Source organism: Myotis daubentonii, chromosome 14, assembly GCF_963259705.1.
Source record: "Myotis daubentonii chromosome 14, mMyoDau2.1, whole genome shotgun sequence".
Lineage (NCBI taxonomy): Eukaryota > Metazoa > Chordata > Mammalia > Chiroptera > Vespertilionidae > Myotis > Myotis daubentonii.
Window position 1 is genome coordinate 56,862,542 of NC_081853.1, and position 24,860 is coordinate 56,887,401.

The 24,860-nt window shown below is 64.4% G+C and overlaps 4 protein-coding genes across 13 annotated transcripts; 1 reads left to right on the plus strand and 3 right to left on the minus strand.

The window, feature by feature from the left end:
• The first annotated feature begins 159 nt into the window (after positions 1 to 159).
• Positions 160 to 10,144, plus strand: PCBP4 (poly(rC) binding protein 4). Of its 3 annotated transcripts, XM_059664606.1 has the most exons (14): positions 160 to 286; positions 854 to 952; positions 6,502 to 6,646; positions 6,828 to 6,851; positions 6,954 to 6,986; positions 7,169 to 7,285; positions 7,484 to 7,615; positions 7,737 to 7,865; positions 8,056 to 8,130; positions 8,277 to 8,321; positions 8,413 to 8,476; positions 8,588 to 8,640; positions 8,729 to 8,898; positions 9,268 to 10,144. In XM_059664606.1, the coding sequence occupies exons 3-14, from the start codon at positions 6,566 to 6,568 to the stop codon at positions 9,554 to 9,556; spliced, it is 1,212 nt and encodes a 403-aa protein (XP_059520589.1). In that variant the 5' UTR covers positions 160 to 286; positions 854 to 952; positions 6,502 to 6,565; the 3' UTR covers positions 9,557 to 10,144. The 3 variants fall into 3 exon arrangements, with proteins under 3 accessions (XP_059520589.1, XP_059520591.1, XP_059520590.1); XM_059664608.1 differs by lacking the exon at positions 160 to 286 and having other exon boundaries at positions 761 to 952; positions 9,465 to 10,144; XM_059664607.1 differs by lacking the exons at positions 160 to 286; positions 6,828 to 6,851 and having other exon boundaries at positions 763 to 952.
• A 556-nt stretch (positions 10,145 to 10,700) lies between these two features.
• GPR62 (G protein-coupled receptor 62) lies at positions 10,701 to 11,808 on the minus strand. Its single transcript, XM_059664609.1, has one exon. The coding sequence runs from the start codon at positions 11,805 to 11,807 to the stop codon at positions 10,707 to 10,709; it is 1,101 nt and encodes a 366-aa protein (XP_059520592.1). The 5' UTR covers position 11,808; the 3' UTR covers positions 10,701 to 10,706.
• Positions 11,809 to 14,006: 2,198 nt separating this feature from the next.
• Positions 14,007 to 20,975, minus strand: LOC132215795 (protein mono-ADP-ribosyltransferase PARP3-like). Of its 6 annotated transcripts, none has more exons than XM_059664597.1 (12): positions 20,600 to 20,975; positions 20,153 to 20,241; positions 19,752 to 19,933; positions 18,820 to 18,945; positions 18,368 to 18,556; positions 18,104 to 18,251; positions 17,780 to 18,012; positions 17,422 to 17,571; positions 17,145 to 17,231; positions 16,746 to 16,923; positions 15,874 to 16,029; positions 14,007 to 15,274 (listed from the first exon to the last, which is right to left on the minus strand). In XM_059664597.1, exons 1-12 carry the CDS (start codon positions 20,938 to 20,940, stop codon positions 15,105 to 15,107), a joined length of 2,049 nt encoding a protein of 682 aa, XP_059520580.1. In that variant the 5' UTR covers positions 20,941 to 20,975; the 3' UTR covers positions 14,007 to 15,104. The 6 variants fall into 6 exon arrangements, with proteins under 6 accessions (XP_059520580.1, XP_059520581.1, XP_059520579.1 ...); XM_059664598.1 differs by having other exon boundaries at positions 18,104 to 18,236; positions 20,600 to 20,973; XM_059664596.1 differs by having other exon boundaries at positions 18,104 to 18,257; positions 20,600 to 20,972.
• Positions 20,976 to 22,366: 1,391 nt separating this feature from the next.
• On the minus strand, positions 22,367 to 24,478 carry LOC132215803 (protein mono-ADP-ribosyltransferase PARP3-like). Of its 3 annotated transcripts, none has more exons than XR_009448619.1 (3): positions 24,232 to 24,478; positions 23,179 to 23,624; positions 22,367 to 23,111 (listed from the first exon to the last, which is right to left on the minus strand). XR_009448619.1 is itself a non-coding variant. In XM_059664617.1 (2 exons), the coding sequence occupies exons 1-2, from the start codon at positions 24,377 to 24,379 to the stop codon at positions 23,455 to 23,457; spliced, it is 318 nt and encodes a 105-aa protein (XP_059520600.1). In that variant the 5' UTR covers positions 24,380 to 24,478; the 3' UTR covers positions 23,051 to 23,454. The 3 variants fall into 3 exon arrangements, 1 of the variants encoding a protein (XP_059520600.1); XR_009448618.1 differs by having other exon boundaries at positions 23,158 to 23,624; XM_059664617.1 differs by having other exon boundaries at positions 23,051 to 23,624.
• Between the last annotated feature and the right edge of the window lie 382 nt (positions 24,479 to 24,860).

Below are 24,860 nucleotides of genomic sequence, written 5' to 3' on the forward strand. Positions count from 1 at the left end.
GGTGCCAAGAGACTCAGCTGTGGGGGGAGGTGGAGGTCAGTGGGACTGGGCTGAGCCGATTACGGGGGAGAAGGAGGTAGATTTGCTCGTGGGGGCGGGGGGGGGGCAGGAGGGCCTGGGAACAGCCCTGCCCCCGCCGACTCCAGCCCATTCGCCACCAGAGTCTCAACTTCGCCGGCCTCCCTGGCGACCCCAGCCCCCAAAGGAACTCTGGGGGTGGCTTTGGGGGGATCGCAGGCGGGGTGCCGGGGTCACTGCGTTCTCAGGCCCCTCCTCCGGCTGCTCGGTAACCTGTCCGGGGCGGGCGGGGGCCGGGCCTCGCGGGAGCAGAGGGCGGCAGGGGGTGCGGGTCTGGGGCGGGGGGGGGGGGGGGGCGAGAGCCCCGCGCAGGGATGGATGGCGCCGAGCGGGAGAGCAGGGACGCGGCCCGCGGCGGGTGGCCGCCACGCTCCCGGGGACCGAGCCGAAGCGGGGCCGGCGGCGGGGTGCAGGGGGCCGGCAGCGGCGCCGGGCGGGTGGCCGGCCGGAGGAGGGGACTCGGGGCGCGGGGGGGACCGAGGCTGGAGCCGCGCTTCAGGCCCGATCTGCCCGCGCCTCCCCCTCGCGGGCCGGGGGCTCCACGCGGGGAGGGTCGCCCGCTCCCCCGGAAGCGGCGCGGCGCCGGGCGCACCAGGGCGCGGGGCGGGGCGGCGGCTGCGGCACTGGGGCGACGGGGGCGGGCCCGCGCTGTAATCGGATCCGGGCCGGGGGCGGGAGGGGCCGCCGGGCGGGCCGGGGGGTGGGGGTGGGGGGCGCGGAGCCGGGCTCCGGGCCGGCCGGGCTCCGCGCCTGTCAAACCCCTCATTGTTCGCAGCTGATGTCACTCGCAGTTGTGCGCGGCCGCCTCTCCGGGGACAATGTGGGACTGAGCGGCCCAGCCGCCGCGCCGCCGCCGCAGGACAGCCCCAGCGAGGTAGGGCGCGGGCCGGGCGGGGCACCGCGGGCCGCCGAGTGTGGGGGATCGGCCGGGGTTGGGAGCCGGCTCCCGAACCCAACAGCCGGGGTCCTGGGTTTGGGGGCCTGGGAGGCTGCAAGGAACACGTTCCCTGCTGCACGCGGGCCCAGGCCTGCACAGATGGGGGGCGCTGGTCTGCTGGAGGGGCCCCCAGCACCAGGGAGGAGCTTGCTGGACCGGAGACCCCAGATTGGAGGCCTCATCCCACCTGCTGTTTCCGTTCTTTGGACCTGCCCTGGGTTCCGGTTCTGCCCATCCTTGTCCCCACCTGCCGTTCCCTGCGGTTCCCGGCCCAGTACACACCCCTTCCTATTCCGCAGTCTTCCATGGGGCCCCACGCAGGCCTCCAGGCTCCGAGGGTGTGGAGGTGACAGTGGGGGCTCCCAGGGGTCCCTGGTGTCCTATGGCTCTTCAGCCCCTCAGCTCGGACCTGGCTTCTTGGCTGGAGTCCTTGGGGGTGGGGGGCTTTGGCCGCTCATGCCAGCCTGGCCCTGGTGCCCGCCTGGTCAGGAGGGAGGTGACCGCCTCCTCGCCTCCTGTCCCAGGCCCGCCATCTTGAGACCTGTGGCACCCAGTGCCCCACCCGGCCCTGCCCCCTGGGGAGTGGGACTGGAGGGATGCGCCCAGGGCCGGTTGCCTTCCCTGCTCCCAGAATGTGGGCTGCGGGTCCCCACCGGCCCGGGACGCTCACCTTCATGCTGGACCAACAGGGCCTGTGTCCCCAGGGGCCTCGTTCCCCACAAAGAGCCCAGGACTCCCTAGGAGCGGAACTCCAGCCCTCGCTGTTTCTTGAGGTGACCCTCTTTGTCTCAGAGCCAGCACCTGGGACCCGATGCTTTTCCCATCTGAAGGTCCTGGAACCCTCTCAACCTCCAAGGCACCCCCATCCCAGCCCCCACCCCCAGCCTTCATCAGCATGCAGGCCCAGGCTGCCCAAACACAAGGGGATTGTTCTCCTCACATGCTCAGGGCGGGGGGCTGGGAGCAGGCGGCCCACACACCCTGGCAGGCCCAGGCCACAGTGCGGCTTGCTGTGCCCCACCCTGTGTCCCCAGACAAGCTCTGTCCACCCTTCCTACTCCCATCACTGCCCCCCTCCAGCCTCCATCACCATTGCACGGGGCCGACTTCTTGGGGAAAGAGATCTGCGCTCCACGGGGACCCTGAGCTCCTCCCAGCTCTGCCAGTTGCCTCTCCTGCAGCCGCACAGACCAGCCCCTTCCTCTCTGGGCCTCAGGTTGCACTCCGGTGAGGCCCTTCCAGCTGTGACCGGCCCAGCCTGGCGTGGTGAAACCTATGCCACACCCAGCTGTTCTTCCAGCCCCTCTGCCCCTGGGGAAACCCACTTTGGGCCCCCAGGAGCCTCAAAGCCCAGGGCAAGTCCCCTAACCAGTGACATGTCTGGGGGCCCCCAGACCCCGAGAAACAGCAGGGACAGGGCCTGGGCTGCTGAGGAATGAGGCCTGGCTCTCAGGTGACTCGTCCCCGTGTCTTCTCTCCCCCATCCTCACTGCTCCCCTGGGACCCGAGCCCCCATCTCTGGTCCCTGGTGCCCAGGCCCTGTGAGCCGTCTTTCCCCTGCACACAGCCCGGTCCTGGCTCCTGCTCTCCGCGAGCCTCCGTGTTGTGGAAAGACAGGTTCGGGAATGCCCAACGGGGGCTCCCTTGAGTTGCAGGCATACCTTTGGGGGCCCAGAGCCCTGAGTGATTCTATCTGACTTGGATGGGGAGAGCTTCACAGGCGAGGTGGCTTTTGACAGCCGGGAGGACGGGCATTTCAAGCTGGGATCAACCTGGGCAGAGACCCAGAGGCCGGGAGGTGCTGGGTGTGTTTTGCAACCGGGTGCCTGGGGGTTGGGATGCGAGAGAAGTTGGCAGGGGCCGATCGAGAAGGCCCTTGAGTGCCTGTCTATGGAGATCAGCCTTGGGCACTGGGGAGCCAAAGATGGCTATTGAGCATCAGAATGACCCAGGCCCCAGGATGGAGAACGGAAGCTAGAGATCTTCCTCAATTTGGGTGAGACAGTGAGGGGATGGGTACCAGTGGGTGGGGCTGTAGCACGAAACTGCCCTCTCTGTTGGAGCCCAGTCCCGACCTGGGCCTGCCTCGTTTTCCCTTGGCCGTGTGGACTCTTGGGGAAGGGGGCAGGGGGTACCTCAGGATGCTCTGAGGAGGCTGTCACATTCCTGGCCCAGCCAGGTTGTCTGAGCCTCCCTTCTCTGCCTGGCACTGAGCGTCCCAGACAGCCCTGGTAGCCCCAGGCCGCTCCCCTGCAGGCCCCTCCTCCCTGCTCTCCTGAGAAGTGGGTATGAGTGGCCATCCTGGGAGGCGGAGAGGCCGTGCGAGAGGTGTGAGGATGCTAGGGCGGTCCTGTGGAGGCCTGGCTAATCAGGAATGGTAAGCGGAAAGGCCAAGGGCAGGGGAGTCAGAATCCCTCCGTGCCCCGGGTCCAGTGTCCAGCCCCCGGCCGCGCCCTGCTCCGCCTGATCCCCACGCATTCCCCAGCACCGCTGGGCGTGGCCGCCATGGCTGCTGTGGGAGTAGGTGGAGGAGGTTGCTAGGTTAGGCGCTGGAGGTGCTGCGGGGAGGTTGGGGGATGAACTTGGAGACTGGACCCCTCTCTCCCCCGCCCAGGTGGGCCTACAAGCCCTAGCTGGTCCAGATGCTCTGGCCAGCAGAGCCCAGGGAATCCCCCAAGGGGTGGGCCCGTCCGCGGGGCCGCCTGGCCCCAGGAGCCCTCGCCTCCCCCGGATTGTTCTTGCTCCAGAACAAAGCCAGGGTGGACACTTGATCCCTGCCTGTGGGGGGAGCTGGCTAAGCCCCCAGCCCTTTGATTGGGCAGCTGTCATGAGAGAGAGAGACAGCTGGGGGGGAGGGGCAGGAAGGGGCAGCCACCATCGCTTACACAGCTGTCACCTCCCCCCGCGGCCCCCTCCAGCCTGAGTGGCAGGAAGCCAGGGACAGGAGTGGGCGCTGGGACTGGGGAGGGGGCCGGGGAGCAGGAGGGAACCGGAGGTCAGCGCTGGCCTAAGCGGGCTGGGCTCTGCCAGGGAGCCTGCTGACGGGAGGGGCCTGGCGCCCCCAGAGGTGAGCTGGAGGTCAGTGTGGCATGAGGTGTGGCTACCATGTGGGTGGCCCAGCAGGGACCCAGGCCCACCAGGCTGGAGCGGCAATGACTCCCCAGAGCCCCAGGACGCCGAGGGGAGTGTGTGCCTAGTGGGGCCGCTGTTCTTAGGGTTCCTGGGAGAGTAATTTGGGCGGCCTGTGTCGGGACCCCTTGTTCTCTCCTAAGACAGGGCAGACCTTAGGGGTCCCTCAGAACAGGAAGGACAGAGAGACCAGCAACACACACACACACACACACACACACACACACAGAGCCAGGTGGGTAAGCAGGTCCGGGCCAGGTGGAGGCCTGGCCAAGGTCACCCACCGGATTTGGGGTGGTGGGGCTCCATGCAGACCTTGTCATTTCAGGGCAGGAGCCCAGTTCTGGCTCCATTGCAGCCCTCTGACCCTTGTGTTTCTGGGTTCGAGGCCCCCAGGAGATGAGGTGGAGATGGTCTGAGGACCTGTCGGGTCTCCATGGTGACCACCCCACGGGGGTTCCTGAGCCTCAGGAGATCAGACCATGCCTCTAGACAAGCTGTCAGTCCTTTCTAAACACGACCCTCATCTGCGAGCCAGGCAGGGGTCTCAGAGACCACGCCCCACCTCGGAGGAGCCCCCTCTAGGACCAGGACTCACACTCAGCCCGGACCCGTGACAGCCCCGCGGGCAGGCAGGACCCGCCCGGCCCCACGGGGCTAGTCCCCGTGCCCGCGCTGTGACCTTGGGCAGGTTACAGACCCTCTGCAGGCATCAGGCTCCCTTTCTGCTCGGGGAAGTCATCTGTCCAGCCGACCAGCATGTTCTGAACACCTTCCCCGGCCTGTGGCCTGTCCCTGGCCTGAGCTCTGGGGACATGAGAAGGCGGCAGCCGTGGCGCCTGCTCTAAGGGACTCCGGGCTTGGCTGTCCCCAGGAGCAGAGACCAGCGCTTTGTGGGGGAAGTGCCGGCAGCCGGAGGAATGCTAGCAAGGGCAGCCAGCGCGAGGCTGGCCAGGATGTCCACGGGGCACTGTCCCTGCGTCCACAGTTGACCTCTAACCTCTGGAGAATCTATGGGCAAAATGGGAATGGAGGGAGGAGCAGGTCGTGGGGAGGCAACAGTTACAGGGTGCTTGGGGGGGCAGGGTCACCCCCATTGTACAGGTGAGACAGGCCTGATGCCACGCAGTGGCTTGTTCAGGCTTCATGAGAAAGCCAGGGAGCCCCCTTCCTACTCCATGCCCTTGACCCCTACATCAGGACAAGGTCATCCGGAGCGCTCCAGGCTGGGACCCCCTTTGCCCCATGCCCTCCGGGCAGGAGGGATTTGCAGGGTTAGGGCTCCGTCTTGGCTCAGACTTGGCAGCAGTTGGTCCCCGCCCTGTGACCCTCCCGGGGCTGGTCCCCGTGAGCTCCCACCGAGGCTGAGCTTGGCAGGAGGCAGCCGCTGGAGGAGAGGGATTTCCAGGCAGGATTAAGGCTCAGGATTAAAGCAGGGCTTGCAAAGGGGTCCAGTGGGGAGGGCTGGCGACCGGCTAATCCCGGCAGCTAATCCCAGCTCCCCTTTCTCCATCAGTTTACAAACTTGACATTCCCCAGCCCCCCGAGTCCCTCTCCTACCCATCACCCAGCCCCGGGGGAGCATTCCCTCCGTTCTATGGGTGAGGACCCAGAGCGGTTACAGACCCTCTGCAGGCGTGGGTCCCACGGGACTGGTTTCTGGTACCGGAGAAAGGGCTCCCGGCTGGGAAGGTGGCCAGCCCGGACACTGACCTCAGCACGTGGGAGAGGGCTTGGGAAACCACTGCCCCCGACACCCCACTGCCCAGGACTGAGGGGACCCTGCTCAGCTGCCTGCAGGGCGCCTCTGCTTCAGGGAGCTAAGGGGGTAGGAGCAGCGTCTGGGGGGCTCCCATCCCCTTCCCCAAGCCTTTGCCAGGCAGGGGCAAGAGGGCCCCTCAGAGCCTTGCTATCTTCACGTCCATGGCTCCCCGTGGCTGTCCCAGGGAACCCACAGGGTCCCCTCCTCCAGGAGGCCAGGGAGGGGCTCCCTTCCTCAGGACCCTAGAGGCCCCCCAGTTCACGCTTTCTTCCAATGTTTGGGGGGGGCAGGCTACTCATGGGGACTGTGCTTGGCTCATTTTAATCCTCATAACTCTTTGGGGGTAGGACTTGGCTTCCCCTTCCTTCTTCCAGCGGGGACTCCAGGGCTCAGATGGGGTGAGCAAGCTGTCCAGGGTTGCCCAGCTCGTGAGCTGCCCACAAGCACCCCGGTCAGTGAGACATTTGAGACTCAGGGTCCCTGTCATCTCTCTTCTCGGGGAGTTTGGTGAGCCCAGCTCTGGGGTCCCCGTGCAAGGGCAGGGGGCCCGAAAGAGCTGAGCTCCTGTCTCACCCTCTGCCGCTGCCCCTGCCAGAGCCGGCCAGGCCACAGCGTGGACGCACCCGCAGGCCGCTGTGGCCCCAGCCCCGCCTGACAGGATGAGCAGCTCAGACGCGGGGCTGGAGGAGGAGCCGGAGCTCAGCATCACCCTCACGCTGCGCATGCTGATGCACGGGAAGGTGAGGGGTCTCAGCTGCCACTTGGCAGGGGCGGGGTGGCGGGGAGGGGGGCAAGGCCAGGTAAGGCCTGGCCGGCTGAGTTGGAGCTCAGGTGTCCTATCTTCATGGGGAGCAGGTCGGAAGGAGGGAGGGGCAGGGCTGGGCATTGGCACCCCCTGACTCCTCTCTGGTCTGTTCGCAGGAGGTGGGCAGCATCATCGGGAAGGTAGGTGCTGGGTTCTGCTCTGTCCCCTCCGACCTGCGGCCTCCGCCCAGGAGAGGAGGCAGCGCAGTCAGCCTAAGAGCCTCCCTCCGTGTTTTTCTGCAGAAAGGGGAGACCGTCAAGCGGATCCGGGAGCAGGTGAGGGGAGACTGTGGGGAGGAGCCCGGGCGCCTGGTGTCGGGGGGGAAGGGAGACCCAGGGCCTGCCCTCGGGGTGGCGGTTCCAGCTTTGCTGGGGCCTGGGAGTGGGGCAGGCGGCCAGGCTGCCGCGAGGAGGTGAGGAGGGAGCCCCGCTGCCCGGCGCCTGTCCTGTACCCGCAGAGCAGCGCCCGGATCACCATCTCCGAGGGCTCCTGTCCCGAGCGCATCACCACCATCACCGGGTCCACGGCGGCCGTCTTCCACGCGGTCTCCATGATCGCCTTCAAGCTGGATGAGGTGGGTGAGCCGGTTCCCTGGGAGGACCAGGACTTGGCTGGGGTGGGAGAGGAGGCCGAGCCCCACAGGATTCTCCCATTCGAGTGGGACTGAGGTGGGCTGCCCTGCAGGGGGCGGTGAGGAGCAGGAGCCTGCATACGGGGGAGCAGCAGGGGCCTGCAGGGCCCACCCTCCATCACCCTCCGTCTCCTCACCCAGGATCTCTGCTCTGCTTCCGCAAACGGTGGGACCGTCTCCAGGCCTCCAGTGACCCTTCGCCTTGTCATCCCCGCCAGCCAATGTGGCTCCCTGATCGGGAAGGCTGGCACCAAGATCAAGGAGATCCGAGAGGTGGGGGGGACCACCCCAGAAGTCCCACCTCCTGCTGCCTACCCTCGGGGAGCTCTGAGCCTGGGCACCCCTTCTCTGGCTGTGGGAGCTGACAGAAGTGGCCCCTGTTCTCTGCTTGCAGACCACGGGGGCCCAGGTGCAGGTGGCAGGGGACCTGCTCCCCAACTCCACCGAGCGTGCCGTCACCGTGTCCGGGGTGCCTGACGCCATCATCCTGTGTGTGCGCCAGATCTGCGCCGTTATCCTGGAGGTTCTGCTCGGGGGGCAGGAGAGGGGGCACACCCGCTGGGGGCAGGCCAGGCAGCCGCCATGGGTCAGGGGCCCCAGGACGTCCGATGCGTTTTCCTGGGAGTCGTGGGGAGGGCCTTGACAACACAGGATTCCTGCGAGGTCAGGGTGACCTAGCGGGGTCCTGACAGCTCCCCCATTTGTCCTTCCAGTCCCCACCCAAAGGGGCCACCATCCCGTATCACCCCAGCCTCTCCTTAGGCACCGTCCTTCTCTCCGCCAACCAGGTGAGGGGACCGTAGGGGGGCCTTGTTGGAAAAGGGGGGTTGAAGTGGGGGAGGGGATAGAAGGAGGAATTGGGGGTCCAGGGAGGAGTGACTGCCCTGACCTGTCCCAGTAACCCCTTCACCCCGGGGCTTCTCCATCCCCACAGGGCTTCTCCGTCCAGAGTCAGTACGGGGGTGTGACCCCAGCGGAGGTGAGTGACCCCAGCCCGAGGCACCCCTTCCCGAAGCAAACCCCCTCTGACCTCTGCCCCCTCTGACCTCTGTCCCTCTCTTCCGGCACAGGTCACCAAGCTCCAGCAGCTCTCAGGCCACGCGGTCCCCTTTGCCTCCCCGAGCATGGTGCCAGGTGAGCAGCCCCAGCAGCAGAGGCAGGGCAGGTCCCCAGGGGCCAGCAGCCCCTGCCGTGGACTTGGGGGGCAGGAAAGGCCCGGAGCCACACGCACCCCTCTCTCCCTAGGACTGGATCCTGGCGCACAAACCAGCTCCCAGGAGTTCTTGGTTCCCAACGACGTGAGCAGGGCCCCAGGGCCCGGGTGGGTTGGGGTGGGGGAGGCCGGGCCTGGGCCTTGGGCAGGGCTGAACTCCCGCCTCCCCCCAGCTCATTGGCTGCGTGATCGGGCGCCAGGGCAGCAAGATCAGCGAGATCCGGCAGATGTCAGGGGCGCACATCAAGATCGGGAACCAGGCGGAGGGTGCCGGGGAGCGGCACGTGACCATCACTGGGTCGCCCGTCTCCATCGCTCTGGCTCAGTACCTCATCACTGCCTGGTGAGTGTGGGGTGGGGCATGGGGGTCATAGGTCACAGGTCAGGGGGCCTACCTGCCTGAGAAAGGCACAGGTGGGGTGGGGAGAGATGACCTCTCTGTCTGGGTCCCTCCTCTCCATCACTCCCGCCATGTTGCCCCATCTTCCGCTCTCCATCCATCCCTGGGTCCTCTCCCCTCATCTGCTCTGTGCCCTGGGCCTTCGGCCTCCCCGCTGCTCCCCTCACCCCGTACAATGTCTGCTGTCTTTTCTTCCATCCGTGCCCTTCCCCCTGTCCCATCTTCTCCTCCGTTCCCGTCTCCTGATCTTGCCCTCCTTGTCCCCTCTCATCCCACCGTCTCCTTCATCTCCCCCCATATCCCTCTCTCCAGTCTAGAAACGGCCAAGTCTACCTCTGGGGGGACGCCCAGCTCGGCCCCCGCAGACCTGTCTACCCCCTTCTCGCCGCCCCTGACGGCCTTGCCCACGGCTCCCCCTGGCCTGCTGGGCACGCCCTACGCCATCTCCCTGTCCAACTTCATCGGCCTCAAGCCTGTGCCCTTCTTGGCTCTACCACCTGCCTCCCCAGGGCCGCCGCCCGGCTTGGCGGCCTACACTGCCAAGATGGCAGCGGCCAATGGGAGCAAGAAAGCTGAGCGGCAGAAATTCTCGCCCTACTGAGGCCGCTGAGGCGCAGACGCGGGAGCCGGCAGGACCGCCGGCTGGGCTGACCCTGTGCCCCGCCTGCCTGAGGAGACCCCAGCCCGGGGCCCCACACACCACTAATGCTCAGAAGCATGGATGCACCCTGCCTGGCCCCGCTCTGTGGGGGCCCCTGTGCTCAGAGTGGGTGCAGTTTCTGGCCCAGGGTTCTGGGGGCTGCGCAGTCCCCGGTAGGGGCTCCACCCCTCTAGCTCTGTGCTTGGGTGCAGAGAGCATCCTTAGTGCCCCACTTTGGGGGTCACTCATGCACTCCCCATTCCTTAGGGCTTCCCAGCCTACTGCCCCCTTGTGGGGATCAGGGAGGAGGGCTGGGGGGGGGGGGCCGGGGCCATGCTTCTCTCCCCACCTCCCCGCAGATTCCTGCCGCTTCCACGGATAACCCTTTGACTGGAATGGACTGGCTGGGCTTGGCAGAGGGCCACCCAAGGAGGGGGCACTGCCAGGCCGCTGGGGGGGTCCCACGGGGCAGGGCTGAGCTCTCAGCAGCAGACACTCTGTACAGTTTTTTCAATCCCTGTTTTTGAATAAATATTCTGAAACCAGGAAGCTGTGAAACACTGTGGGTGTTGGCAAAACTTCCAGAAAACGGGCACGGGCAGCTGCAGAGGACCCCATCTGTGAACCCACCAGCCCGGGGTTCTGGGCCCGCGGGATCCTCGGGGGGACACGTCCAGCCTCCTGCCTCGAGCTCGGAGCGGGCCCGGTTGTTTGCCCGGCATTGTAGAGGCGGAGAGAGGCACTCCAGGGGCTTGTCCGGCCTCTTCAGGGCGGATGTCAGGGGCCTCTCTCTGAGTCTCTCCATCGGTTCCTCCTGCTGTGGCCGGAACCCAGACCCGCCCTGCCTGGCCCATCCCTTCGGCTGTGAGCCCAGGGGATCCTGCCCACCTCTGCTCCTTCCGTGGTCCTGAGAGATGGTCCAGGGTGCAGACGGGAGAAACGAAGACTGTGCTCTGAGTTAAGCCCAGAACCCAGGGTTCCTAGCTCCCAGAAGCCTGTGGGCCTCCCAGGTTGCAGGGCCCCTTTCCCCGTCCCAGAGCCGGAAACCTAGGCAGGAGGCTGGATGGTCCCGGTGATACCACCCCCTTGCTCCGGCCCAGTGCAGTGTGAGTCAGACCCCCGCTCCGGTGGCCTTGGGCATGCGGAGGGTCCCCCCTCCTGCCAAGTCCGGCTCTTGATCTGGTGCCTCAGCAGGTCCCAGGGCAGGGCCCTCTGCAGGTCCCCGGAGGCGCCGCAGGAGGGCCCGCGGGTGCCAGGTGCGCGGAGCGCAGTCCCGCCGCGGCCGGGCTCGGCGCACCAGGCGGCCCAGCGCCCGGCGCAGGGGGCGCTGCAGGAGGCCGTACAGGAAGGGGTGCGCCGCGAAGGCCGAGTAGGCGACCCAGGTGACGGCCACCTCCGCCTTGGCGGCTTGCGCGGCAGGCGCCAGGCACGCACAGCCGTAGGGCAGCCAGCAGGCGGCGAACTGGCCCACGGCCAGCGCGGGCCCCAGGGCGGCTTTGCGCGCGGGCAGGCGGGGCCGCAGGGCGGGCAGGATGGAGAGCCGGCTGTCCAGGGAGTCGGAGCGCAGCCGGGCGCCGCGCGCGGGCGGCGGGGGCCGCAGGGCCGCGCGGCGCGCCACCAGGAAGATGCTGCCGTGGGCGCCGAGCAGCAGGAGGGCGGGCACCGCGAAGGCCAGCAGCGCCCAGAGCGGCCGGAAGGGCCCGAGGCCGCCGGCCAGGACGGAGCAGCGGGCCGGGGCCGGGGGCGGGGCGGGCGGCGGCCCGAGCAGGGCGAGCGCGCCCAGCAGCGCGGCGGCGGCCCACACGGCCGCGAGCACCAGGCCGGGCGGCGGCCGCGCGCCGGGCCGCAGCGGGTGCACGATGAAGCGGCAGCGCGCCAGCCCCAGCGCCGCCACCCCGAGCGTGCAGGCGGGCAGCAGCGCGGCCGAGAGGAAGCGCGCGGCGCGGCAGGACGCGGGGTCCAGGCGCACGCGGCCCAGTCCGGGCGGCGGCGCGGCCAGCAGGCCCAGCGGCATAATGGAGGCGGCCGCCAGCAGGTCCACGATGCACAGGTGCATCAGGTAGAGCGCCTCCTGCAGGCCCGGCGTGCGTAGCACCACCACCAGCAGCGCGCCGTTGCCCAGCAGGGCTGCTGCCTCCACGATGGCCGCCAGGATCAACCCCATGGAGCCTGCGACTTCGGTGGCCTGGAGGAGCCCGGTGGTGTTGGCCATCCAGCGCTCGGACTTCACCCTGGGTGGGGATGCAGAGAGCGAAATGGGAGGGCCCCCTCCCCCCATTCCCATCCCCCGCCTCTTGCTTCTCTGGCCGCTCACCTCATAGGCTGCCCAGGCTCTGGCTCTGCTGCCCAGGCCCCCATCCTCTCGGGGGTTTGGCCAGCCCCATGGAGGGGTGCAAGGCTGGGACTGTGGCTCTCTCCGCTGCCCCAGCAGCTCAGCCCCTGCTGGAGATGGTACTGGCTGTCACTCTGATGTGGCCCTTCACAGACGCGGAGTTGGCAAGGGAGGGGCAGGGCCTGGCACCAGCCCCCTGGTCCTAGCAGCTGCCAGCTGCAGGCTGGAGGCTGTGCTGTGAGGGGCCCAGAGCAGGCAGGAGCTGGAGTCCAGAGCAGGACAGTGGAGGGTGGGAGGCGGGAGGAGCCAGCGTACTCCTCTCGCGCTCTGGCTCTGCCGGGGCTCTCCACCTCGCTCCTTCGGGCAGCCTTCTCTGTGGTTCTGGCGCCTGCGGGTGGCCCTGGCCCTTGGACACTGGGATACCATTTCCCTCCATGATCGATCCAACCTCAGAGTGGTAGCAGCTTCCACGGTTGCTCATCGTTGGGTGGCCTCGCCGTCCCCTGTGAGTTCCGTTCCTTTCCTGGATCTGATTCCTCTTGTCTGGGATTCCGAGAGTTGTTTCCGCTTTGCTGACTGACACAGCGGCTGAAGCGGGTCCCTCTAACACAGCGGTTCTCAACCTTCCTAATGCCGCGACCCTTTAATACAGTTCCTCACGTTGTGGTGGACTCCAACCATAAAATTATTTTCGTTGCTACTTCATAAGTGTAATTTTGCTACTGTTATGAATCATCATGTAAATATCTGATATGCAGGATGTATTTTCATTGTTACAAATTGAACATCATTAAAGCATAGTGATTAATCACAAAAACAATATGTAATTATATATGTGTTTTTCCGATGGTCTTAGGCGACCCCTGTGAAAGGGTCGTTCGACCCCCAAAGGGGTCGCGACCCACAGGTTGAGAACCGCTGCTCTAACAGGTCACATTGGGCGTGACCCTCTCGCAGCCCCCCAGGAGCTTCCTGTCCTCAGAACAGCATCCCCTCTCTGTGACCTCACCCCTCCTCGCCTACCCTACTCCCCGCCGGAGCCGTCCTCTTACGGGTCCTCTCATGTGTCAGACTGGGTCCCGGCTCAGCACACCCTTCCCTTGGGTCTGTCCACGGCTCACCCCTCACCGCACCCAGGTCTCTGCTGGAGAGAGGCCTTCGGCGGCTGCCCGTCTCTCCTGGGATCGATCCCCCTTCCCATCACCACTCCTTTTGCCCTGCTTTGCTTTCCTTCCTGGCGCTTTGCCCACCTGATACTGAGCTTCTTATCTGCGCATGTGCTTGTGTAGAGCCTGTTTTACGGGAATGTGAGTCCCGTAAGAGCAGGGACCTTGTCTGCGTCTTGCTCACGCTTGCGCCCCTGGGAACCATCACAGGCACATGGGCAGCATCGGGACAGATGTAGGCGGCGGAGACTAGGGCATGGACCCCCAGGTTAGACACCCTCTCTGCTGGGATTTATTTATTTTTAAATATATTTTATTGATTTTTTACAGAGAGGAAGGGAGAGGGATAGAGAGTTAGAAACATTGATGAGAGAGAAACATCGATCAGCTGCCTCCTGCACACTCCCTACTGGGGATGTGCCTGCAACCAAGGTACATGCTCCTGACCGGAATCGAACCCGGGACCCTTGAGTCCGCAGGCCGACACTCTATTCACTGAGCCAAACCGGTCAGGGCTCTCTGCTGGGATTTAAAGGGCCCAGCCCAGTTCTCCATTATTCAGACAGTAAGCTGATGCCCGGTCAGGGAAGGAATGCATCCCCGATCACCAGCTGAGCTGTACCTGAAGCCAGGCTCTCCGCTTCCGGGGCTGCGTCCACAGCTGGAGTGTGGAGTGTGGGCGTCCACCTCCAGGAGGCGAGGCTGGATTTCTGAGGCTTCCGTTCAGAGGGAGGAGACGGCCTTGCAGGCCTGCGGCAGGGCTGAGCCACCCGGGCCTAGACCGGGCTCAGCAGGCCTGGCAGGAACAGCGCAAAGAAAACGAGCTGGCAGCGGCACCAGGAGGGATGGGGACCGTGGGGGCCTGGAGCGTGCCTGCTCCTCCAAAGTCATTCAGCTAAACTTGAAACTGTAGTGTAACTGCTGCTTTTTAATTTGCCAAAAGGAGTACATGAAGGCTAAGGCAGAAACTGGCTTCCCGCAGCCGGTGGGCGGCGTGCAGGGCCAGGGGGGTCTCTTCTGAGCTCCTGTTTTTGATTAGATTAGACTCTGGGGACGATGGAGTTGGGACTATGTTAATGTTCTGTGTGCTGGAAAAAATAAGTCAGTGGAAATGAGGAAAAGCCCGCCTAAAGGTGAATAGATGCAGAACAAAGGAACCTACCTGTATTTCAAATGAATGGCATCACTACACCGAAAGGATACACTAAGTAACGGATCCAAGCAATATTTCACCTGTTTCAAACTCCCTGCTCATCTAAACTCAAAAGGATAACCGTGAAACGTGAGCCCCGCTCAGAAAGCGTGTGCTCAGGGTGACATGGGCAGGCGGTTCTGCATCTCCTTTTCGGGTGGGGTGGAGCCAACAAGTAAATGGACTGATGGTGACGGAAACGGAGGTGCGTACTGTTAGAGAAGCAGGTGTGAGTGTGGGACTGGGGAGAGGAAAGGACCCTGTGGTGTTGGATTGGAGCGGGAGAAGCAGACACAGCACCCGCGCCCTCGGGTCTGGGTAGGGTGACCCCCTGGTGCTAACGGGCATCGTTCACGGTGGCAGAGCTGGGCGCTCGGTGTGTGCTCAGCTGGTTTAGACCGTGCAGATCTGAGACACGTTGATGCCGAGCCAGGAGCGATGCTCGGTTTGCTTGGCCACGTGCGGGCCAGCGGGCAGACCCCCCAGGTGGGTCCCCAGATGGCCACCAGGTCTGAGTGGATGGCGTGGGTCGCCTTTGAAAGCTCAGTGATCCGGGGTGGCAGGTGGTTGCAGTGACGGACACAGATGGGCCAGGGTGGGTGGGGCCCAAGCTGCCGTGGGCTGTTGAGGGGGGGTCACTGTGGAGAGGAAGGGGGCTTAGGGTTGTGCGGCTGCAGCACAGACAGTCGGGGCCTGGGGGCGGGACCACTGCCTGGGACACAGAAGGGAGATTTGGGAGCGAGAAGCGGTGACATGGGCACCGGGTCTGGGTGAAGACTGAGACGGCAGTCTATCGGAGAGCCGGGCTGAGGGCGGCTCTCAGAAGCCCACCTCCAGCAGGTACCGCAGGCGGCACTGGCTCTCCTGGTAGATGAGGTACTCGCTCTGGGAGAAGGAGGAATTGCTGAACTCGGGGCAGGGCGTGGGCCGGCCCTGGGGCACTGCCACTCGCCGGCCGTCCAGCTCCAGCTCCGTGTCCTGGGTGGGATCTGCGTACACAGCAAGTGCCAGGGGTGACCCGAGGGTCACTGGTCCTTGGCCTCCAGGATACGTTCGGCTCCTATGGTCTGCTCTTCTGCCACGGGGATGCCCACACTTCCCGCCCTGCCCACCTCCAAACTGTGGCACAGGCCGCGCCTTCTGGGCCATCCCCCTCCATTCCTTTGCCTGGGAGACACCTACTCATCTCTTTCTAATTTTTTAATGTTTTTATTGATTCCAGAGAGGAAGGGAGAGGGAGAAATAGGAACACCAATGATGAGAGAGACTCATTGATCAGCTGCCTCCTGCAGCCCCCTACTGGGGATCGAGCCCACAACCCGGGAACCTGGGACCCTTCAGTTCCCAGGCCAATGCTCTATCCACTGGCTAGGGCCACCTACTCATCTTTTGATGCTCAATGACACCCCCTCTTTGAAGCCCTCCTGGATACCCAGGATGATTTGTTGGATGACAAAGGGAATGGCTGCAGGGAGGAAGCCTGCTGCTCCCCAGCCCCTTCTCTGCTGCCTCCTCCTGAATGCATGCTGGGCCCTCAGCGCCCGCTCTCCCTCCCAGGCCGGCGCAGCCTCTGAGGCCTGGGACTCACCAGGCTCCGTGCGGCCTCGGGCGACGACGCTGTCGAAGCCAGGGGGTGCCTGCTTCAAGCTGTGGTCGTCAGCTGTGATGTGGTTCTCTCTGCCCAAGGCCACCTCCGCCAGGAACATGTAGGCGATGCGGTGGGCCCCACATGACATGGTGGTAACTGAGGGACATGGCGGCTCAGGCGGGGCAGCTGGGCCCCGGCCTGACTCCCTGGGCCCCTGGCTGCTGCATAGGAACCTCCTCTCCCTGGGCCCCAGCACAAAAGGCTGCCCACGCTTCCTCCTTAAAGCACCCCTCGTCCTGGCCACGCTCCCTCCCATTCCCCCCACTCCTGGGCTCCAGGGGCCAGGCCTCGCCCCCCGGCTGCCCTCCCCAAGGTTGGCCATGGCCTCCCAGGGACAGACACGGAGGGTGCTTTTCTCCCTGGCCGCTCTGCCACTCGCACCCTTCAGCCCTGGCCTGGGACCGCGGCACGGCCCCTGCGGCCACCCCGACTCCTCCTTAGGCTCCTCTGCCCCCTGCCCGACCCCTTGGCCCTGGCCTTGGCCACCTCACACCTTCCAGAACTTCTCCCCATCTGCCCTGGGCCTGGCTGTCGGGTGGGTGCTGGGTGGTTCCAATGACGGGATAAGCCTGGCTGAGGCCCCCCCGTGAAGACACCTCTGGATAGAAACTTGCGGGTCACTAGAGACCCCTGGGCCCTTTCCCACAGCTGCTACCCACTCCTGCGTGTCCCTCACGGACTCTCTCCTCCTCACTCCACCGCCCTGGCCTGGGTGCCCATCCCTATGGCCTGGTGAGGGCACTGTCCACCTTCAGCCTCGGGCCTCTGCCACCTCCCCATGGCCGCTCAGGGCTGGGCCGAGGGCGCCTCACCGTAGCCGGCCGACTTGCTGTTCTCCGAGGCGAAGTAGATGCCCTTGCCCACGCGGCCGCCGGAGTGCGGCATGATGCGCAGCCCGCTGGTGAGGATGGCGGCCACCACGGCCACGTTGGTGCCGTGCCACAGCAGCTTGCGGTTGCCCAGCGTGGAGTGGGTCTGGAACCTGTCTCCCTGGGGTGGGGGGTGTGGAACAGGAGAGCCGTGCCCACCGGCTCGAGGGTCCGACGGAAGCCTGGGTCCCCCTGGGCTCACACCCTCATGCACACACCCACAAGCCCAGGCCCGGTGGAGACGGGTCACAGTGGCTAAGACGATTCTGTCGGGGACCCCTAAGCCAGGACACCACCTCCCCGGTCAGGGCAGGGCTGGGGAGGGCTTCGGGGCTCCCTCACCTCCCCGTCTCGGTTCACTTTCCAAGCGTGCCGTAGCACCAGACCCCTGGCGCTGCCGCCCGTCTGCTTCATGTAGGTGTGGATCACCTGGGGGAGAGCGGGAGCGGGGTGCCAAGGGCCAGAGGCACGGGTGAACTCCGACTGGTCCCCAGTGGCGGGTCTCTCAGAGCTCAAGCTCTAGAGACATGGGGAGGAGGGCCAAGGGCAAGGGACCGTGGCCAGTGGGCAGAGGGACGGTGCCACGGTTAGCCCGGCTGCTCCATGAGGCCCAGCCCACCTTGTATTCAGGCGCCTCTGTGTCCAGCAGCTGGAGCTGGCACCTGAGCAGCTGGTAGTCTCGGTCCAGGGGGTGCGTCACCTCCTCCACCTCCTTCCCCTCCTCAGGAGCTGCCTGCAGGGTCTGGGCCAGCTCGATGTCCGCCAGCACCTACGGTGATGGCACCGGCGGCTCATCCATGCGTCCTCCCGCCCCACCCCCCTCCTCCCACACGACTGGGACCGTGGCCATTCCGCGCGTCTGTCCACCTGCTCACCCGCCCAGCCCTCTGTCCTTTGGCCTGCCCATCCCAGTCCATGGCTGCCTGCTGGGCCACCTGCCCCCTCCTGTCTGGTCCCCCCGCCCCTCCCGGCCTCACCAGCAGCATGTCCTTCTTGGCCCGCAGGAGCTCCAGGGAGTTGATGGGCGGGGGCCGGCTGCGGCCGAAGTTGTGGGGAATGAGGGTGTAGAAGTGGGAGGACAGGTCCTCCAGGCTGCGGCCACCGGCCCTGTCCTCCTGGCCTTTCAGGGCCGCCTCCAGGGCCTCCAGGGCCTCGAAGCCCCGAGCGATCTGCTGCTTGCTCAACTTCCCCAGGGGCATCTTCTTCACATCTGGGGTGGGGGGAGTGGGAAGGCTCAGCCCGCTGCCACCCCCGGGCCCTGCCCCCCCCCCCCCGCCCTGACCTGGCCCCGGGGTCCTCACCCAGGTTCATGAGGGCCATGGCGTCACTGAACATGTCTTTGCTGAAGATGTTGGTGATGAGCCTCTGTGTAGGTGCGTCCAGAGAGCAGGGCCGCACGCGCTGAAACCCGGTCCTCACGGGGCCTCCGTCCACCTGGGCGCAGAGGGACTGCACCTGGGGCAGGGCCAGGCCAAGGTGAGAGGCAGGTCTGGCCTGAGCTTGCACAGCGGGCAGCGGCAGAGCCCAGGGCGCTAGGTCGCCCACTCCCCCCACGGCCATTTCACCTTCACCACGGACTCCTGGGCCTCCTCCTCGCCTTGCACTTCGATGAGCGTGTACTTGCCGGGCTGGGCCACGAAGTGCTCCCGCTCTGCCCAGCTGTTCTTGGTTTTGTCCTTAAATTTCTTCTCGAAGTCCTTCTTTGCATCCTCCAGGGACGGGAAGTAGCTGAGCTTGGACTGGCCCACCTCTCCCTGCAATTGACAGCCTTCAGGGGTGTGCCCACCCTGCTGCCTCCATAGCGCTTGCTGGACTGTGGTGCCAGGCCCTGTGCTGGGCGCCTGGGACAGTCAGCTTCTGTGGCCTCCGGCCTGAGTATGGGGTGGGTCCCTGGGCAGCTGGGGCCTGTGCTGAGCTGGGAGAGGTGGGGGAGGCGGGGGAGGCGGGGGAGGGGGGGAGGCGGGGGAGGCGGGGGAGAAGGGGGAGGAGGGGGAGGCGAGAGGGGGCGGGCACTCACCACGCGGCCCCAGCGGTTCCAGCAGGCGAAGCGCCCGCCGTCCTCCAGGAGCTGGATGATGTAGAACTTGTTGTTGTTGTTCCCGATGTTGGTCTGGTTCAGGGTGCAGTCGTATTCCCCGTGCACCTGGCCAGGGGGCAGGGCAGGGCAGGCTGGCATGGGCGGCCGCACCTCACAGGGGTCTGAATGCACCCGGCGGCAGAGGAGGCCCTGGCTGGGGAGGCTTGAGGAGGTCATAGTTCTGCCCCCTGGAGTCCGAGGGGACATGGCTCACCTCGGGCAGTGGGGGAGGTTCTGGGAGGACAGGATGCAGCTGTGCTCTGGGGCGGGGCCTGAGGGAGACAGGCTCTGGCCTGGGAGTTCTCACAGGGACATGACCCTGCCCTGGGAGGATCTCAGGGGGACACAGCCCTCCCCTGTGGGCTGGTCTGAGGGGACACAGGTGAGCCCGGCTTTAAGTGTGGTAGGGGGTGGCCTAAGAAGCCCAGGGCCTGCCCTGCGGTCTGAAGAGCAGACAGGAGCCTGGCTGGCAGGCATGGCTCAGTGATTGAGTGTGGACCTATCAACTAGTAGGTCAGGGTTCGATTCCCGGTCAGGGCACATGCCCAGGTTGTGGGCTCAATCCCCAGTGTGGTGCATGCAGGAGGCAGCAGATCCATGATTCTCATCATTGATGTTTCTATTTCCCTCCCTCTCCCTTCCTCTCCAAAATCAGTAAAAACACATTAAAAATAAATGTAAACAAGAGCAGACAGCAGCTTCCCAGGTCTGATGAGATGTGGCCTGTCTGACCTTTAGGGTCTTGGAGATGAGGCTGACTTGGGACCTTTCTGCTCCGTGGCCAGAGCCCAGCCCAGTGGGGAGGGGAGCAGGTCTGAGGGTACTTGACCCAGGAGGGCAGGCTCCGGGCCTGGCTGGGGGCTACTGCTTACCTGGGCCCCAGGCTTGTGGCTGAGAGGACAGGAGGCGTCCACCCGGACAGTGCGCTTCTCTGTGGGCGCGGCCTTGAGGGCCTCCGCAGTGGAGCGGAAGTTGTCCTCCTCTGTCCCCTGCCGGCCCTTCTTCGCGTCAGGGCGCTCACACTGCGCAGGGGGCTTGCGCTTGGGAGCCATGGCTGTCTGGGGGCACGGAGAGGGCCTTCAGGGCTGACATTAGAGTCTTACGGGGCCACCAGCTCTCCATGGCCTTGCACCCCACCTGCCTGGTACAGCACCAACCTGCCCCACCCTGGGTGTGCCCTTTGGTGAGCTGCCCCGCCCCCCTCCCCCCTTTGCCCCCCCCTCCATTCCACATTCCCAGCTGCAGCCCACAACCCATTCTCTGCGCCCCAGACATGCCTTGTCCCTGGTCCCGGAGTCAGGCCAGGGCCCTGTCCAGTGTGCCCACTTTGGCCAAGGAAGAGTGGCTCCCTCCCCTCTCTGGCTCTCCTGTTTCTCCAGGGGGTAGAGAAAGTGAAACGCAAGTCTTCCCTCCCACTTATGGGCTCCTCCTCCCTCCAGAGCACTCCAGGGCTCTGCCTGCTCCTCCCCTTCTCAGCTGCCTCTGACTGGCATGGGTGCTGGGCTGAGTCACCCCAGCTATGGAGGAGAACGGGCAGTGGGGCCAGGGGGCAGCACCCCTGGGGCCAGATCTCTTTCCCTTGGGACCCAGTGACACAGAAACCCTCCCCAGTGAGCTCAATAGTTCTGGGGTGCCAGCCGGGGTCCCAGTGGCCTTGAATTGCCAGCGGGCAAGGGCAGTCCCACCCTGCCCCGCCCTTCGGACCAGGGCCATAGGGCACTCACCTAAGAGAAGCAGGGACCTGGGAGAGATGGCGGCCTCCGGGCCCAGTATCAGGACCTGCCAGGGCAGTCCCAGTTCTAGGGGCCCCGCTAGCAACCCTCTGTCAGCCTGAAGTGTGACGTAGGGAGGGACTTCCTGACCATCGCCAGAGGCGGGGAAAGCTGGGTTGTGGTGGTGTAGGATTCCAGCTATCTGGTCACCAGGCCGGTGAGTCAGAGGCTGGGTCAGGCCGGTGCCTGCAGCCTGTCCCACGAATGGGTGGACAGGATCCCATACTGCCAGGGCCCAGAGGGCTGACGCGCCCTTAGGGCTGCTCCCTGGGCCTAGGCGGCATGCCATGCGTGTCCACCGGTGCCCAGGGACCTTGGACCCAGGTGTGGGCACTGCCTTCCTTCCTCCGGTCTGCCTGGATTCCCCCCACCCCCCCACCCCCACCAGCTCTCTAGTGGAGCCAGACTGGTACACCCTGGTCCCCGCCCCTGACGGGGTGGAGTCACGTTCTGGGACTCGCAACCCCGCATCTCTGGCGCCCCCAAGCGTCCAAGGGGCGAAAACAGAGCACACCCCGCCTCTTCGTTCGGCCCGCTCGCCCCTCCTTAGATGGCAGCTGGGCAGCGGTGCGCACGCGCCCCAGCTTTGGGCAGGAAGAGCCCGGCGCGGGAGCCTATGGGAGCTCTAGGGGGCGTGGCCACAGGCGAGGAACCTATGAGTGCTTGGGGGTGTGGCAGAGCCTAGCAAAGGGCCCAATGGAGTCGCGGGAGGCGGGGCCCGCCGGGCAGTGGGGGCCTATCAGGGCGCGGAGTGTTGCCAGACTGCAGGGTTCAGCCGCCTTTGAGTGCTCCGGCATTAATGCCAACACCCTACCACCCTCGTGTGCCTGCCACAGTCCCAGACCAAGGCGTGTGCAAGTTCCCCCGCACCTCCACCGCACTTCCATCAATCCCAGCATGCCTAAGTCCCTCACAGGAGGTGCACACGTCCCCTCCAACACGCCCTTTGGAGAGTGTCTGGGTATTCTGGGTGCTGAGGGTGGGCGCCTGTGGGATGACAGTAAGAGGGTGGAGTGGTGACGCCAGTGCAGTGACGAGATCACCTCCGTGGGGCTAATGCAGGTGCTGAGGTGGGAGTAGGTGCAGAAGACACACCTGGTGGGCGCGGGCGGCCTTCGCTGAGGTGCCTTCAGTCAGCGTTCAAGATCAGGAACCAAGAGGAGGCGAGTTCTGTCCTCTCAGTGACATGGTGAGAGAGTCGGGGCGACTGCAGAGGAGGAATGTGCACTTGGGGTGCCGGCACCCATGAGCGAAGGCTGCCCTGACTGAGCATGTGGGTCCTAGCACACTCCTGCCAGGCAGCGGGTGACAGGATGTGCTTTTCCGAGTTAATGAGAGAAAAACATTGATTCTCCCGCTGCCCGCGAAGGTGGAAAGTGGAGTGGGGAGACATGCGGGGAGTGAGCGAGGTTCCCTGTCTGGGGGTTCCAAACCCACTGTTGGTTCCTTTCACCGCTGACTAGAGATATACAGGGGGACTGTCCCCCCAAAATGTATACACACTTTGAATACCTAATTCCAATGGTTTGAAGCATGAAAAGAAACAACAACGGAGCTGTCATCTGTTAAAAGTGCGGGCACAAACTGGCAGTCCGACATTCGAAGGGGTCCTGGATTGGACAGGGTGCAGGCCAGACTGAGGGGCCCCCTTTCACCTCCACCCCCGTGCACGAATTTCGTGCACCAGGCTACTAGTTAATAAAATAACAAAGCGATGCCAATGCAAAACCAAACTTCAGACATGTTAACATTTTCAGGATATCTTACTTGGAGTCCTTAGATTTAGCTCCACAAGATTTTTCAGAAAACTGGCAGTTCACCAATGTTAGCATAGCTTCCACTTCTTGCTTTTCTAACATCCGCTTGGCCTCAGTTGCCATCTTCAGCTGATTCCATGTTGATACCTCCGGTCACTTGCGTAGTAAAATGCCGCCAATGCGAAGATGTCGTAGATGCAAAACTAGTCCCCTGGATCAGGCTGTTTGGACAGTTGGCCCTGGGACCGAGCCAGCACCAGTCCCAGTCAAATCAGCCCCATCTGCGCCGGTGGAAGTCTGGTCCCTTCTCAGCTTCTTTCTTTAGCCGCTGCTGCATGGAAATGAGCAGCCCTCGGTCCTGCAGAGCTGGAGACCTCCAACTCGGAGTCTGGCGTCTCACACAGACCCAAAGTCCCAGCGAGCTATCAGGTCACACAAGCAAAAATAACCAGAGCCCAGAAACAATGCAACTGCCGCAAGAGCTTACAATCTAGGTCAGAAATAAAAATTACTTCCTCAAACAACATCAACCACAGCCATCTTTGGCTTTACAGTGGCTTAAACAAAACCTAGGAGATTTCTACCTTATTTTGTATCTCCTATTTTCTATTTTATTTTCTACCTCCTTAAGCAGAAATACTGCTTATTTCTCTATTTCTACCACTAATTTCTCTATATGTACCACTTATTTCTCTATTTCTACCTTATATATACCACTTGTTTTCTACCACTTATTTCTCTACATCTACCACTTATTTCTCTACATCTACCACTTATTTCTCTATTTCTACCTTTGTGCCCCTCTACACAGCCCTGAAGAGGCTGTGGCATGTGACCCTGGGATAACGCCAGTCCCTCACTCCTGTCACCTTAGCAGGCGAGACTCAGGGCCACAGCCAGGCCAGGGCTAGTGGGGATTGGAGGGGGCGGGACCACTGCCTGGGACACAGAAGGGAGATTTGGGAGCGAGAAGCGGTGACATGGGCGCTGGGTCTGGGCGAAGACTGAGACGGCAGTCTATCGGAGAGCCGGGCTGAGGGCGGCTCTCAGAAGCCCACCTCCAGTAGGTACCGCAGGCGGCACTGGCTCTCCTGGTAGATGAGGTACTCGCTCTGGGAGAAGGAGGAATTGCTGAACTCGGGGCAGGGCGTGGGCCGGCCCTGGGGCACTGCCACTCGCCGGCCGTCCAGCTCCAGCTCCGTGTCCTGGGTGGGATCTGCGTACACAGCAAGTGCCAGGGGTGACCCGAGGGTCACTGGTCCTTGGCCTCCAGGATACGTTCGGCTCCTATGGTCTGCTCTTCTGCCACGGGGATGCCCACACTTCCCGCCCTGCCCACCTCCAAACTGTGGCACAGGCCGCGCCTTCTGGGCCATCCCCCTCCATTCCTTTGCCTGGGAGACACCTACTCATCTCTTTCTAATTTTTAATTTTTTAATGTTCTTATTGATTTCAGAGAGGAAGGGAGAGGGAGAAATAGGAACACCAATGATGAGAGAGACTCATTGATCGGCTGCCTCCTGCACGCCCCCTACTGGGGATCGAGCCCGCAACCCGGGAACCTGGGACCCTTCAGTTCCCAGGCCAATGCTCTATCCACTGGCTAGGGCCACCTACTCATCTTTTGATGCTCAATGACACCCCCTCTTTGAAGCCCTCCTGGATACCCAGGATGATTTGTTGGATGACAAAGGGAATGGCTGCAGGGAGGAAGCCTGCTGCTCCCCAGCCCCTTCTCTGCTGCCTCCTCCTGAATGCATGCTGGGCCCTCAGCGCCCGCTCTCCCTCCCAGGCCGGCGCAGCCTCTGAGGCCTGGGACTCACCAGGCTCCGTGCGGCCTCGGGCGACGACGCTGTCGAAGCCAGGGGGGGCCTGCTTCAAGCTGTGGTCGTCAGCTGTGATGTGGTGCTCCCTGCCCAAGGCCACCTCCGCCAGGAACATGTAGGCGATGCGGTGGGCCCCACATTTCATGGTGGTAACTGGGGGACATGGCGGCTCAGGCGGGGCAGCTGGGCCCCGACCTGACTCCCTGGGCCCCTGGCTGCTGCATGGGAACCTCCTCTTCCTGGGCCCCAGCACAAAAGGCTGCCCACGCTTCCTCCTTAAAGCACCCCTCGTCCTGGCCACGCTCCCTCCCATTCCCCCCACTCCTGGGCCCCGGGCCAGGCCTCGCCCCCTGGCTGCCCTCCCCAAGATGCGGGGAGGGGGGCTTTTCTCCCTGGCCGCCCTGCCACTCGCACCCTTCATCCCTGGCCTGGGACCGCGGCACTGCCCCTATGGCCATCCCGACTCCTCCTTAGGCTCCTCTGCCCCCTGCCCGACCCCTTGGCCCTGGCCTTGGCCACCTCACACCTCCCAGAACTTCTCCCCATCTGCCCTGGGCCTGGCTGTCGGGTGGGTGTTTCCAATGCTGGGGTCAGCCTGGCTGAGGTCCCCCCGTGAAGACACCTCT

Coding starts and splice junctions, on each gene's coding strand:
- PCBP4 (XM_059664606.1), top strand. CDS start 6,566: ATGAGCAGCTCAGACGCGGGGCTGGAGGAGGAGCCGGAGCTCAGCATC. Junction 7,866..8,055: donor TCTGCGCCGTTATCCTGGAG/GTTCTGCTCGGG, acceptor TTGTCCTTCCAG/TCCCCACCCAAAGGGGCCAC. Junction 8,641..8,728: donor AGTTCTTGGTTCCCAACGAC/GTGAGCAGGGCC, acceptor GCCTCCCCCCAG/CTCATTGGCTGCGTGATCGG.
- GPR62 (XM_059664609.1), bottom strand. CDS start 11,807: ATGGCCAACACCACCGGGCTCCTCCAGGCCACCGAAGTCGCAGGCTCC.
- LOC132215795 (XM_059664596.1), bottom strand. CDS start 20,940: ATGGCATGCCGCCTAGGCCCAGGGAGCAGCCCTAAGGGCGCGTCAGCC. Junction 18,557..18,819: donor GGAACCGCTGGGGCCGCGTG/GTGAGTGCCCGC, acceptor TGTCAATTGCAG/GGAGAGGTGGGCCAGTCCAA. Junction 15,275..15,873: donor CCGAGGCCGCACGGAGCCTG/GTGAGTCCCAGG, acceptor CTGTGTACGCAG/ATCCCACCCAGGACACGGAG.
- LOC132215803 (XM_059664617.1), bottom strand. CDS start 24,379: ATGAAATGTGGGGCCCACCGCATCGCCTACATGTTCCTGGCGGAGGTG. Junction 23,625..24,231: donor CCGAGGCCGCACGGAGCCTG/GTGAGTCCCAGG, acceptor CTGTGTACGCAG/ATCCCACCCAGGACACGGAG.